The sequence below is a fragment of the Calypte anna genome, chromosome 1 (assembly GCF_003957555.1).
Source record: "Calypte anna isolate BGI_N300 chromosome 1, bCalAnn1_v1.p, whole genome shotgun sequence".
NCBI lineage: Eukaryota > Metazoa > Chordata > Aves > Apodiformes > Trochilidae > Calypte > Calypte anna.
In genome coordinates this window covers 62,733,681-62,748,275 of record NC_044244.1, presented here as the reverse complement: position 1 = coordinate 62,748,275, position 14,595 = coordinate 62,733,681, and the positions used below count along the sequence as shown (strand labels likewise).

Sequence of the window (14,595 nt, the reverse complement as noted above, 5' to 3'; positions counted from 1 at the left end):
TCTGTTCTTCCACCCCTCCAAAGAGACAAAAGTCTCCTCTTCCTTCTGTTGCAATTGCTGCCTACTTGTTCCCTAAATACTTCTGTTTCTGGTCATATTGCCCCCAAACATGACTGCCCCACCCCACCTTTTTTTTCCCTGACAGATTTCTTGACTTGACAGCAGGGCCAAGAGTGTGAAAAAAAGGAGAACAGTCCTTTTCTGCGTGGACTCTGCAAATCCAACCACAGAATTGCATGTTTTTCCCTTCAGAGCTGCAGAAAAGGAACCTGTCCATTTCCTACCACCCGCACCAGGAACTGATGCTATCGCTGTAGGGATACATCTGCATCCTTTTGACATGAATCCACGGACCCACACCCACTCCCTCCACCTCTTCTGAGAACAGCTTGTTCAGGGACATCGTCCTTAGAAAACGTCTCCTTCCAGTGAGGAGCAAGCAGGGGTGGTGGTACCAAAAATTAGCACCTCCAACCCGGAGCAAAGCAGCTCAGCTCCGAGTGTTACCAGGAGCCCTCCCTGAAGAGAAAGCCTAACTACAAACCTGCGCCATCTTGTGCCCAGACATTTCCCTGCACTCACAGGGCCGCTGCTTTACACAGCAAAGGCAAGCTTTCCGTGTTGTCTTTTCCCAGATACTTTCAGCTACATTTTCATGAGTCTGCGGGGGCTGTAGATGCATCATACCTCGGAAAATCCGGCATCAAAATTAACAGATCGCTTTGAAAATTCAGGCCCGCGAGTGTAGGCCCCCTGAGTAGGGCAAGTACATGCTGTAAAGGGTAACGGTGGGCACCTTCCTTCTCCTCACATTAGCTGGGAGGAGAGAGAAATATTGAAAAATAATCTAGAATAACAAAGCTCAAACTAAACTGAAAACACAGGCTGGGCTTGTTTTCTTTCCATTAATTTCAGAGACAGGTACAAAACTGCATTCTACATGAGATCACATTGGCACTAACAGAGTTGGAGAAGCAAAGAGATGTCATCCCTTCCCTATCAGAGCTACTCCATGTTACAGCAGCTTACCCCCCAGCTCTCACTCCTCATGCTTTCACCATCAGGTTCTCACCTGCTCTCCCCCAACCATCCTGCAGGTTTGCAAGGCAGTGCCTCTACCAGATTCCAGGTGTCAAGCAGAGCTGTTTGGCATCAGCTGCAAAATTACCACCTGCTGTATCTAGTGAGGGAGATGAAGGAAACTAAGAAAAAAATAGGATGTTCTGCACGAGATGGTGCTATGTCTTCTGGAGAGGTTTTCTGCATTTCCTTACCAAGGTGTAAGTGATTAAGGCAACTGAACATACTGCAAGCAAAACTTTCTGCCTACAACTGTGTTCTGGACCAGCAGTGAGAAGTCAGAGCTCTACAACAACTTACTCATGGTCTAACTAACATCTAGTTCTTTTGACAGGTAGTGAAGATTCAATTTGGCTTAATGGTTAAATCACATGGAAGCTGACCCAGCTCCCAAGAAAGTCAATGGAGTGCGTACTTAAAACGCAGAAGCTTGAGTTCTGCCCCTTGGAGCTCAATTTACTGAGGCAATCCTTCATGGTGCAATGTAACAGCTACAGGCTGAGAGTTAAGCACTTGTCTGGGATCAAACTACAACTCTGGAGGACCAACCACATGGCTACTTAAGGATTCCTGTTGTACTATAACCAGACAGAGCTACAGCTGAATTTCCCAAGCCCCAGACACTTAGTATATCCTCACTGCACTGCCAGCCTGCTTTCTATAATCTTGTGTTAGCACTTTTTGGTTATGGTTCTCTCAAATCCCAAGCCACCAGTGCCTGCCTTGCCCTTGCATGTGTTTTTATAAAGTATTACGATTCTTCCTAATCCGGGGCTTTGTTCCTTTATAAAAACACTGCAACTTGATCTGCTTCAGCTAATGTCATGGGACTAAGTTCACTCTGACTTGGCTTTAAGCAACTGATGCTCAAAACATCTGGCCCATGTGGGTAGTAGCTGTGCTGGGGAATGCAAATGCTACCAGTTATCACAGGTAAGCATGGTGCCACTCAGCCCCCAGCAGCTCCCACTGCCCGTGTCCCACAGAGGTAACCATAGATTCAGCTGCTAAATGGCTCTCCCACACTTTCCCTTGTCTGCCCAGACAAGGGAGAGAGCAGAGGAAACTGGAGAATTCCTCTGTGACTGGACTCAGGTCAAGGTAAAGAATAACAGACCCCACATGCAGTTCTGAGGGCAGGGTCTGATCAATGGCCATGCCACTTGAACAGGTTGAAAACGTCTCTAAATGGAAAGGCTTACATCCCCTTTTCATAAGTTCTCTTCCCATTATTTTCTTGCAAGAATGGAAATCGGAAGAGAGCTAATGGGGAATTCCTATGTGGTCAATTAGCCAGACCCCCTTCCAGGCTCTTCAGGCACTGACTAGAGTGACTGATGACTGAGGCCTGCCATATGCCCACTAGGTAAACACTGTGCAAGGACTGACTGCCACAGTCCACCAGACAGGGCAACAGATAAGGAAAGGGGGGAAATATGAGAGGGTAATGGAGACCAGTTGGAAGGAAAAGACAGATGGAAGGAAAGGACACATTGAGATAACATCCAAAGACAAACAAACAAGGGCAATAATGCCAGAGAGCCACTACCACAAAGACTCCAACATGGAGTGAAGGGGTGACGGGGTCAGGACTGCCTGAAAGATAAAAGACCTCTGGCCCCCTCCTGTCTCTTGTGTCTCCTTATGAGAACCATGGAGAGCAGGGACAATCTTCTCTCCTGCCACCAGAGCTCCTCAAGGTTCAAGGAAAACTTCCTCATCCACAGGAACCTGAATGAGGGAACACACCAGACATCCGCCAGCCTAGGAAACAGCAGCTGAAACCCTGGCTGGGAAGGTGAGGCAATGCTGTACGTGAGAGGGCACCTGGTGGTCACTAAGCACTGCTCACTGCCATGTCCCCAGTACTCCTTCCAACACTAGATTTCAGGAGTATGGAGTTACACATGCACCTTCCCACTTCCAAACCCGGAATCTAAGAAGTTTAGGAATGCAGGACTAGACAGGAGTCCCTATCCTCCTTAAGTATGATCTCTTGCTATTCTAGGCACTGCTTCAAATAACATTTTCCTTAAATGTATAGAGTGCCCTTATAAAAGCAATTAGGTTTTCAGCCACTGTTATTCTGATCACTATTCCAAAGATAAAATATATTTTCCTAATTCCCAACCTAAATGTATTCACTTTTTGCCCATTTGTTATTGTGCCAAATAGGCCTTTTGCTTAAAAAGTACTTTTTCTTCCTTATTATTTCTCCCACTAACACAGACATCACTCATATTCTCTCTCAACTTTCACTTTGCTAAGCTAAACATGGAAAGCTATTCTAGGCCACTTTCTTAGGAAAAGATTCCTATCCCTTGGGTGAGCCATAACAAGCCTTTTCTAGTCTGAGGTCATTTTGCTTGGGAATATGAGAACATACCATATTTGAGGCCTCATGAGAGGCTAATACAATGGAATTAGTATTCCCTCATGTTTTATGAAAAGACTTGCCCTAGTGCATTGTAGGGTATTTACGACCTTCTGAGCCACATTACTTCTGCAGTCATCTGCAGCTGACTGCTGTGACCAGTTGTTTTCTACTTGTTTCCTAGTGGCTAAAAACATTTTTCATACAAGACCTTACACAGTGGTCTTAACATGGTTTTACTAGATATCGTTATCCGCTGTGAAAAATTTGGATTATCCTCTCTATTCATAATACCTGCCACCTCAGCACCACCAGCAAACTTCATCAGCCCATTCCTATTTCCTGTTTTGAGGCTGAGAAACAAAAATACTAAGTGCTGGGTTTGAGACAAGTCCTTGAAGAACTCCCCTAATTACGTTCCATTAAGTATAAGACATCCTTTCACACAGGTTACTGATATCTTTCTTTGAAACAGTTTCTTGTCTATCTCATAGCTGCTGCGTTTCCCATGTGAGAAATAAATGTCTCACAGAAGTTCAGATAAACCAGACCTAACAGATCTAGTTTGCTTTTTAGGAAATCAGTGATGCTCTAAATGACTGTGTGATCAATCTTTTAGAAATTCTTCTCTCATTATTTCATATTTTGCCTGTTCCTCTGAGATATCCTTCCTCCCAGGTCCTCCTGAAAATGCTGCTGAGGTCACACTGCCTATGCTGCCGGGTGCCAGCTCTTTCAGAGTGTCAGAAAAGAAAGTAGGCACTCCCTGTGACGCAGGCTTTACACTGCCTGAGTTTTGCTTCCAGCTTGGTGATGATAATTTCCATTTCCAATCTTTCTGATTTTCTCCCACGCAAATATATTTCTCATAGCCAAGAGAAGGGCTTCCCTGTACTGAACAGATTCCATCCTGACCAGACAACCCTGAAACCCATAGTAATGGTTTCTAAGAGCCACCCCAGGTCTCATCTTCATCTAGATCCTTTCATATTCACCTCCTTTACTGACCCCAGCATCTCCATTTCTCACTACCCACAACCACACCCTCTTGGTCAACCCCAAAGTGCCAGTCTCATTTACTCCAGAGCCCTCTGTTCTCCCAAACCTTTGCTGCCACTTGACTCCCATCCAAATCATCTGACCCAGTCCCAACTCCCCTCTTAGCAGCTCTCTGCACCATACTTCATACTTCTCCATACTTCACTACCCCTCTACCTGTCTGAGCACAACAGCTGCCTCCTCATGCTTTCTCTGCTTCCACAGGCTGCCAGCACCATTGTCTACTGCCTACTGGGCCTGCCCTGAGGGCACCCTGCCTGGCTTCCCCCCAAAGAAACACTGTTCCTGGAAAAAATAAAATCTTACACTTCAAGCACTTACTCCCCTAGGCAGAAGTGTTGAGGACAGAAAAAGACACCTCCATTTTGCAGCAGACATGTAGTACCCCTCTCCACAAGCAATGTCCCCTATTCTGACCTGAAGCCCCAAGTAGAACACTTAGTTTGCGGATGAAAACTACTCTGTCTTTAGACTCAGCCCCATGCCCATTTACTAGGAGCCTCCTTTCTTCCAATCTCCTTCAATTTACAAAGTTTAAGAAACTTTCCTTGTTTATTTCACTACCTTTTGCAAGGCCTGACTCAGCATGATTTTTTACTCTTCATCTTCGCATTCTTGACCTCTAAGACAGAGCTTCTTATTATTTATTTGCTATCAGTTCTTTTTTTTTCCATTCTTAGTAGGCTCTTCGTCTATTCCTAATATTTTGTCTGTGGTAATTATTCATTCAGTGAGGTCTGGATATTCTTCCTACAAGCTTTTTCCTCTTGCTTGGCACGCAGAATTGTAATGGCTTTAGCATCTCTGACTTGAAAAATTTCCAGACCTCCACCACATCGAGTTCCCCAGCTGAGTTTACTAACCGACTCCCTTAGTTTGTCACGGTTTGTCCTTTGAAATCCACAAGCTTAATTACACACTGGTTAATATTTTTATTTAATTTTATCTAAAATTACTTGTGTTCATTTAATCTGAGGTTATTTTCTATGCCTGTTCTACTACTGAGTCTACTAAAGCCAAGCTGGACACAGCACTGTGTTTTGCTGGGCCCTCTGGAAAGCTATTCTCCAGCTCCTGGGCTAACTAGAGACAAAGAAATAACCTTGAGAGCTTTTCTCTGGAGCTGCCCAAAGCACCACAGGCTACAGCATTCCCAGCACAATTTAAACAACTTTCTGCATGGCAGTAAAGTCATGACATAACTGGCTTTAGCTCTATCCTTAAAGCAGGACAAAACTTTCTTCTATCTAAAACCATATTATCATCTGAAATCACAGTCCAGTTGGATTCTTGCCCATGTAACAATAAAAAAACAGGGTAGTGTTTTACTCCTGCTGTGGAACAAGTATCTTCTGACTTGATCTTCTAATACAGATATTACTACAGTTCAACTGGCGCCTCAAAATATTGGTCATATTCTGTCTCTGGATCTCTCCAAGCAAGGGGACTGCCTGTTAAAAGTCCCATGACATGTTCACTCCCTATTTTAGGCAGCATATTTATTTGTAGCAATTATGAGTTCATGACTCCAGGGGTATAAGATGTTCAAAGCAAGTAAAGTAGAGAAGAATTTCAGTTCCAGACTACTACTCCATGGAGGAATGCCTCTCAATTTCTAAGCAAATGCAGACCCTCTGCCCTTCCAAGAAAAACAAAACAAAACAAAAACAAACAACCCCCAAGCCCACTGAGTTCTACAGCTTTCAAGTCCACAGTTTTCCACCTACTGCAAACTTACCCCAATTTGATTTTGCAAAAGAAGACTGGAGTATTTGCAATGCTTCTACCTGACACATGGATTTCACAATCAAAAAAAACCAGAGCAAATCTTCTTTGGTGGAAAAATGGAGCCAGAATTACATGCAGAAAAGACAGACATACATAGGAAAGGGAAAGATAATTCAGTAACAATTAGAAGTAAGAAAGGGTAGAAAATTGATAAGGAAACTAAAGATATTAGTTAAGAATGTGCAAAAGAGCAAGGTTAAGTATGCTTAATAGGATTTTTTTACTATGTATTAGAAAAAAAATGAACCTCAGAAAAGCTCACTACTAGGGAAGAATGATAACAATTTTAAACATGCTGTGGTACAGTCACAAACATTCAAGTAATTCCTATTCTGCATTTGGAAAGAGGCAGGACTACACAGTTGGATTGCATGTGAATGATGCTACATAGGGAAGTGATGGATTCTCCATCTCTAGGGATCAAAAACCCTGTACCTTCTCAGAAAATGTCTGTCTGTCACCTATATGAAAATTAATTCTTTTGCCCAATAAGAAGGTAGCTGAGCAAGCCAAAATTTCTGAGACAGACAGGTAGCCTGTTTGCTTCTGGCCTTACATTCCCCCAAATCTGAACAATTGTGCCAACTGACTCTCCTCTCCACCCCCAGCCTGGCATTTTGGCAACTTTGGGAAGCCAATTTCTGAGATGTAAACCTTGAAAGTGGGCCATGACAGCAGTTAGTTTATTCTGGAAGGGTTTACATGTCTGCACACACATCCACAGACTCAAAAACTCAACTGGCTTTAGTTATCAATGGAAGCCTGCTGTTAAAACTGAAATATAACATTGTCAATATCACCTGTAGTATTTACAAAAACACAGAATATGCGGCCACCCACTGTTTCAGGGGAGTCACTAGGGCATCATCGGGCTACCCCTCAACAAACCTCCAAGTGATTTGGTACCTAGCTATCTCAAGCCTTCTGAATCTGCCTCTGAGAAAGAGGAAAGGGTCAGCATTCGTCTTACCCTGCGACCAGCCTCGTTGTTCTGCAAGTTCATCAGCATACGAGCCTGCTCCTCCGAACCTCTCACGTAGTTCTTCTCCCTCTCCTTGGCATCCACAAACTCCTTGGCAAAACGATATCCATACTCCACGTTATCTCCACAGCCACCCCACAGCCAGTCTCGGGGCAAATCCTTAGGCCGGGCAGTCCGGCTGCAGCCACAGCTGGAGAGCTCTCCCTCACGGCAAGCCCGGCTGATGGCATTCACCACCCCGGCAGCACTGACAGCGTAGGTGAAAGCAGTCTCTCGGCTACCTGTGGGAGAAGCAAACCAACAAGAAACAAATTTAACAAACACAACCTGCAGAAAGGAGCAAGGGAACGGGGCTCTGGAGAGTAGGGCGTGGTGTGCGCTGAGAGAGTGAATGTCATTAACTGGAACAAAGGAATGGGGTAGTTAAATGCAAAGGCATCCCCATTACGGTGGAAGGGGAAACTGTCCTAACACACGCTTGCATCCCATTTTTTGTTTTCTTTTCACAGTAACAGCTCCAGTCAATTTCCTGTCTAGAGCTGTCAGTTTCTATGTAACCAGGATCAAACCCAAACCTAATCTGTCTGACACACAGGGGTTAAGATTCCTGCTGTCACCTGAAGGAATATTTTTGAGAAGAGCGTGTTCTTCATGAATTTGTAGGTACTGCCCCTCAAGGGTTATTGTTTTTATTATACTTATGTTCGACAATTTAAGAGCCCTGGAAACTCTGGGCCTTGACCAAAAGAAACAGAAACACCATAGGCAGAGACCACTGAACCTCCTTCCCCGCAGATCAACCCTTCAGTATCCTCTTTTTAACCCAGAGGAAACTTTCAAGCAGTGGGACGGTTATTCACTTGATGAAAATACAGCTGCTGCCTCAGAAACTGAATTTGCCAATAATCATTAAGAACAACTAACAGGGTTAGGTCTGTGCAAAAGGAGTGTTCTGGTTGAGCCAGGTATCACTCTGGAGCAGTTTTCATTTAATTGGGACAAGCATGCTTTAGGAGCTTCACAGTTTATTGACCTTAATTTTGGTTTACATAAGGTCAGCTGAGAATTGTTTTGAAACAAACTGGAAGAAATACATTTTTATGCTACAGCATCAAGGCAGAGGCTCTCCCAACACCTACAGAACTGCAGTGCTGGAACAAGTAAAACTTTCCCATGTAGACAGTAATAAATGAAATGACTTTCCATTAGCAGGTTTACTAGAGACTGCCCTGCTTGGAGAGTACACTCTATACAGCTTAGAGTCTGAGCCAAGCAGCTGGATCGGGTCTCCAGCTATGTATTCCTGGCAGTGATTCAGCCCCAATTTGACCGGGGCACCAACACAGCCAGAACACTGCATGAGGCCAAGCACACTGCACCAGCAAGTGTTGTGGGTCTGAAGGGGAAGAGTATAGGGAATGATAATGAGGAGGCAATCTACACCTGCACTTTCACCACACCGGTGTAATAAATAGCTAAACTGACACTTCCAGAGTCATTGTGTGCATCACTAAACTTTCAGGTGATAAAGAGAACAACTGCCAAAGCTTCACTGGAATAAGAAATCTGATTGTTAAGAGCTACTTACACTAAACCCCAGGAAGAAGTGACCCTCTAATGCTCTCAAGCAAATTTGAATGACTTCAGAGGGCAGATCCTCGAAGAACAGTTTGCCACCAGCCCACGAGGCTCTCAATGCCAGCTCCCTCAGCAGGCCTGAGCTGATGCTTTTGGTATGCTCTTGTTCCAATTTGCATGTGCTGACAATCTGTAATTAATAGCAGCTTATCACCAGCTTAGTGGTAATGACCCAAGACAAAGGCAAAGCTGTGAGTGGAAACCGCCTTGCAGACAACTTGAGATTTTTTTTTCCCCCTAAATGAGAGTTGCAACTATTGGCTTTTCCTCTGGAATAGTACAATACAAGGTTGAAAAAATGCAATGGGACACATAATACAGAAGGGAGGGTTTTTCTAGCAGGTCATAAGGAGATCACTATGCCCCTCAAACCTACTTCATCCAAGAGGCAAAGAGAAATTACTCCTAGTTAAGGTAATTCAGCCGAAAACAAAATCAAGCTTTCACTCATCTATTTTGGTTTGCATGCTATGGGTATTTTAAAGTAATAGTGCAGTGTGCAGTTTTGCCCCTACCAGTCTACACCTGCAAGGCAAGGGCCCTGTGGACACAGCAATCCTCCTACAGAGCACTCCCTGCATCAATAGAGATTAAAACAAATCCAAGGAAAGGTACTCCCGGTGTTACAGCTTGTGCAACAGAGCCTGCATGGCTCCAGGTGCTTAGCGTCCTCACGGCTTGATTGAGATCCCTGAAAGCACTGACTGGATTTACACTTTTACTGTCTGTGTTTTAACCATCTACACATTCAGATGTTGCAGCGTGACAATGTGCAGCTTCTGGACCTGCAGGATGAGTTTAGGCTGCTGAGGATAGTGGTGGGAGAGACGGAAGCAAGTCACAGGGTGTTGTTTGGGGTTTTTTTGTCCCTTTCTGCCCACAAAGCAGAAGAAACCACGGTGTTCAATAGGTGTAGGTTTGGAAGACTTCATCTTGTTTCAGGAGGCAGAATCAGAAACCCTCAGCTAATACGAAGTAAACTTGTAGCTGGCAATCGTGGGCTTATATTGCCTAGTTTCCTCTGCTCTCCTTCCACGCCATCCAGTCTTAGAAAAGTATTTAGGGTTTTGCTCATCATCTCAAAATTCACTCTGGTTCCACGCCATGGTGCTGTCATCTAGCTAAACGGACAGGGGCATTATACTCCAAATTTGTGCAGACACGATAAAGAAGAACCATTAACGCCCCTGACAAGCTCTCTGAGCGGTGGGACCAAGCCAGGGGACAGGAACGATGCCGGGGGCCGCGGACCTCAGGAGGCTCTGCCCGCCGGCGCAGAGCTCCGCGGAGCTCTGCTGCCCTCCTGTGCCCGCCGGCCAGCGCCAGCGGGGAGCCCGGGGCCAAGGCGGCCCTCGGGGGCCACTGGCGAGGATGAGCTGTAGCCAGGCCAGGTGTCGGTCCTTGGAAAGTTTTTCTGGAGCTGTACGAGAAGGAAATGGGAGGAGAACGCTCCACGGCGGAGATGATCCTGATCATGCAAAGATGATCAGGTGATCAGGAGGTGTCGGTCTCACTTTTTTGATGAAAAAGTTTTCGTTTCAACTGATGTGTCTTGTCTTTTTCTTTTTTTTTTTTTTTTTTTTTTTTTTTTTTTTTAGCATTTCCCTAATGTTTGGCAATCACAAAGTGATATTTCTCTTTGTTCTCTTCTTTAACGACAACTTCTTTTTCCCCATTTTTGCATTTGGAAAGGAGGGATGGAGAGACAACCTTTGGCTCCAGAAATGATCCTGGACTAATCTGGAAAACCCAGCCTTGCATGTAGGATTGCACTGACAAGAGATCTATTTCCTCCTCCCCTGAGGGAATTACAGCACTAACTTTTTGGGTGCTCTGTCCTCTCCCCCAGAAATGCAAAAGTAAGGAATATGTCTATATAATGTATGGATATATACATGCACACACAGGCAGTCTCTAAAATTTATATTGACAAAAGAATAAGCAACTTCAGATGGATGTTTTTTGTAAATCACCAGATACCATTACTGAAGAAACCACATTTAAAAGGTAAAAGCAATTCTCACAATAATACGAACACTAGGAAAAAAAACTATGATAAAAAAGCAGCCTGTTTCAGTGCTACATATACCTCCACAAAAGCTTTGTATCATTGGACTGCCTCACCTCTATGAAATGCACAAAATGAAGGTGTAATGATTAAACACAGACCGACCAGGTCTCCCGTTAACAAGCTGAGCCAAGTTCTGTGAGAGGGAAAGGAAACTAATCTTCCAGGTTTCTGAGTGAATGCTCTCCTGAGGATCTTCCAGGCTTGGACTTGGCCAGAGCAGGTTCTCCTCCCCTCTCACAATCTAGGGCAGCTCAAGAAATCATATAATATATGCCATGCCTGCAGCAGTGGGTGGGCAGCCCAGGGTTGCTGGCACACTATATACCTTCTGAGTCCTTCTTATCTCTTTTTTTCCCCTCCTCTCCACAACACTCTGGCATGCCTCTGCACTCCTGCAGATATTCTGGTCTCCAGACCTTTCTCGTGCCATTGGCACAGCATACAGAAAAAGGGCTGTGGTCCAGGATTGGGGCTCAAAGCTTGAAAACAGGAGACAGGCACACAGTCTGAACCCAGGGAAGAATGACTTTATAGCTGACACAACCTGAGAGACTGAAAGGCTTTGTTTTCTTTGCCAGCGTGGAAAATAGATTTGCTGAAATGATGCACAATGCCTCATTACAAAGTAAGAAGAAGTAAAAGCAGAAGGTGGAACAAAGAGAATAGAGACAGCATTCCCCTCCACAACAGCTTATCACTGACTTAGACAACAGCAATGAATCATCTCAAAACCTGTAACACCCCAGGCCACGTTTAGTGACATTTGTCTTGGAATTCTCCTCTGCGCTGTTTTGTGCTCGAGTGTAATCATCTGACCACAGTCCAAGTGACCAGAATATCTAAAGGAGATGTGTTCAAAACTCTTTGTTAGGATAGGTTTTTAAACAGCAGGGAACCACGGGCAGTCACCTCACAGACACTATTATCAGCAGATTTCTACTAGAGATACAACAGTACTTTCAGCAAACAAATGCACACACACACACAAACCACCTAACAGCAGCAGGACAACTGGATATACCCACCACCTCCTTCCTCATAAAAACCCTATTCTACTCCCAGTCTAAACTAACACAACCAAATTCATTTTAGAGAGAAGGTATCTATCCTCTTCCACTAGCCACTCTACTCCCTCCTTCCAGTACACCCTCTGATCCTTCCTTTACCTCTGATCTTTGCTTTCTGTTAGCTCATTCTTCTTTTCTCCAGCTCTGGACTCACCCACTGGACCAATCTGGGGCTACAGAAATGTACTGAAGAAGAAGAGGAGGTCCACTTCAGAAGGGAAAATTCATATTTTCTTGTGTCCTTATGGAATAACTAGCATCTCTTTGGGGATATGAAATTACCCTGTTCTTTGAGTAAGGTTCCATGTGAGGGAGGAACATCAGAAGGGAGAGATGGAGACTTATTTCTGTCCTTTGGTGGCTGAAATTTCAGTTTTAATACCCTGAAGCACAAGCTTTAATAATCTGGAACTGCATGCAGCCTCATCTGGCCACCACCCTTGCTACCAGAAAGCAAGAGATCAATGATGCACAGATGCCTTGGATGTGTGTCAGGAGCTGAAAGTATGTGTCAGGAAACAGCATTTCCCAAGGGAGCACTCCAGAGGAGTGGGGATTTGTTGAGGTAAGAGCTGGGTAGGAAGGGAGGAATTAGAATGGTGCTGTGGTGGGCTGAAATAGGGATTCTGAAATGTTGAGTAACATGTGCAGAAAAGTTCCTAAAATTCTCCATGGTGACAAGTAAGAATTCCAGGATCAAATGGAAGGGACCACAGGACTTGGTTATCCCAGTTCCCTATCACCTTGATGCCCCAAAGGTATTAAAGATGCATCTCTTGGTGTCCTGCTGCCTCTGTGAGGCCAAAAAGTTGGGGGCAATTGTTGGGAGGAGGTGCAGGAGCCGGAGGGTCTTTTTTCATCCCTTGCTTAGTGTTTTCCTTGACATTACCACCGAGAAATAGTGCTGGTTCTGGATTCTTCAGTGTAAATTATCAGCTTTGTGGGTGGGAAAGAAAACCTGGGATTGGAGAAAGAGTGAGTGAGTGAGTGTGTGTGTGTGTGTGTGTGTAAGTAGCCATTTTAACACCTTTTCTTTATTGTCCTGGCTGTCGGACACATCAAACTGAGCCCGGATTTCTCAGTTTCTTGCCATCAGATGATTGCATTTCAAAAGAAGCTGGGACAATGTAGCTAGGTCACACCTCAATTCAAGTGCAGTAATGGCCTGTCAATGTGCCTCTTATGGCCAGCAGGACAGGAATTATAAAAAGCTCTTAGGTTTACACAGAAAGTGGCAGAAGAGGGAAGAGGGGACATCCCATGCTAGAGGAGTCCATATTTCCCAGATCTCAGGGCTGCATTCCCTGTCCGAGGGCACTCCAGATGCTGGGAATGATAACGCAGGTCCATTGTTCCTGGCTCCAGCTTCATCCCTCCCTACCTTTAAACAAGCACACAAAACAAAAGCAGCCCCCTACTTCCTGACCTTCTCATGCCCCCCCCCAAAGACAGCATCCATCTCCCCGGCTAGCTCCTGCTGTGGCTCAGGTGCCCCCGCCCCCCCCCAAAAAAACAAAACAAAAAACCCAAACAAACTCCGGCGCAGGCTGTGCACAGGCAGCACCAGCACACCAGGGAATGGAAAAGCTCCTTAAAGTTAGTATTAGGAGCAGTGCTACGGGAACGGCGTGTGAATTAAAAGAAAGGGAGAAAGCTGAACGAGGACAGCCGGCCTCTGCCTCGCACCTGCCCCGTGCCGGAGGCTCCTACCTATTTTCATGACTCGCCCAAAGACCGAGGTGTTGTCCACCGTGCTGCAGTTCCAACGCCTCTGCCGAAACTGGTACTGGCACTCCTTGATGGCACTGCGGGCCCCTTCCCCGATGAACACCATGTGCTCCTGGTAGAGCTGGCAGAGTTTGCGCTGCCCGGGGGAGAGCCCCGGCAGCTGGCTGCACACCGGCTGAGCGCCGATGATGTACATCTCAGGTCTCTGGATGGGGTTCATGGCCAAAGACCTACGATGAGAAAAACATCCCAGGGAGTCTGGAGGGAGAGGCCCCCTTCGCGAAACGCCCGGCACCTTTCCCAGCCAGCCCAGCCCAGCCCCGCTCCGAAAACCCGGGCGGATTTCTCATGTCAGCTGCCTCCCTCTACGGCTCTGCCAGATGCGAGGCTTTTCTAGGGCTTTAGTGGGAGAAACACAGCTCGTTTGTAACCTGAGTTTAAACACAGAGCACACCCGGGATGGGGAGGGGGCAGAGAGAAAGCTCAGCACTTTCTCTGCAAAAGAAGAAAGTGAACAGCTTTCTGCAGACCGCCAGCGAGCGACGCCTGACTTCGAGCAGGGCTATTTTCCGCTCTTTAGGGGAAGGGGGCTCTGCTGCTGCCCCCTGGGCTTTTCGCAGCGGGTAGAAATGCTGACCCATCCTCTGTGTTTTCCTCCCATGCTAAAACCCGGACGAGATTTCAGCGAACCCGCACAAAAAAGGAGCCCAGGAGGAGGAGAGGGGGCTCCGTCCCACCTCCCCAAAACTAGGGCTGGGACAGTGGGAGGGGGGAACACTGGAAACAAGCGAGCTGCTGCGAAAGAAGC

General features: G+C 45.8%; 1 protein-coding gene across 1 annotated transcript in view; it reads right to left on the bottom strand.

Annotated features, from left to right (window-relative positions):
- Positions 1-14,595, bottom strand: part of WNT5B (Wnt family member 5B) — a 72,817-nt gene that overhangs the window by 1,617 nt on the left and 56,605 nt on the right. The window contains exons 3-4 of the mRNA XM_030447761.1: positions 13,770-14,017; positions 7,272-7,564 (exon numbers count right to left, since the gene is read on the bottom strand). Of these exons, the coding sequence (XP_030303621.1) occupies positions 7,272-7,564; positions 13,770-14,017 (541 nt within the window). The remainder of the gene's footprint in view (positions 1-7,271; positions 7,565-13,769; positions 14,018-14,595) is intronic.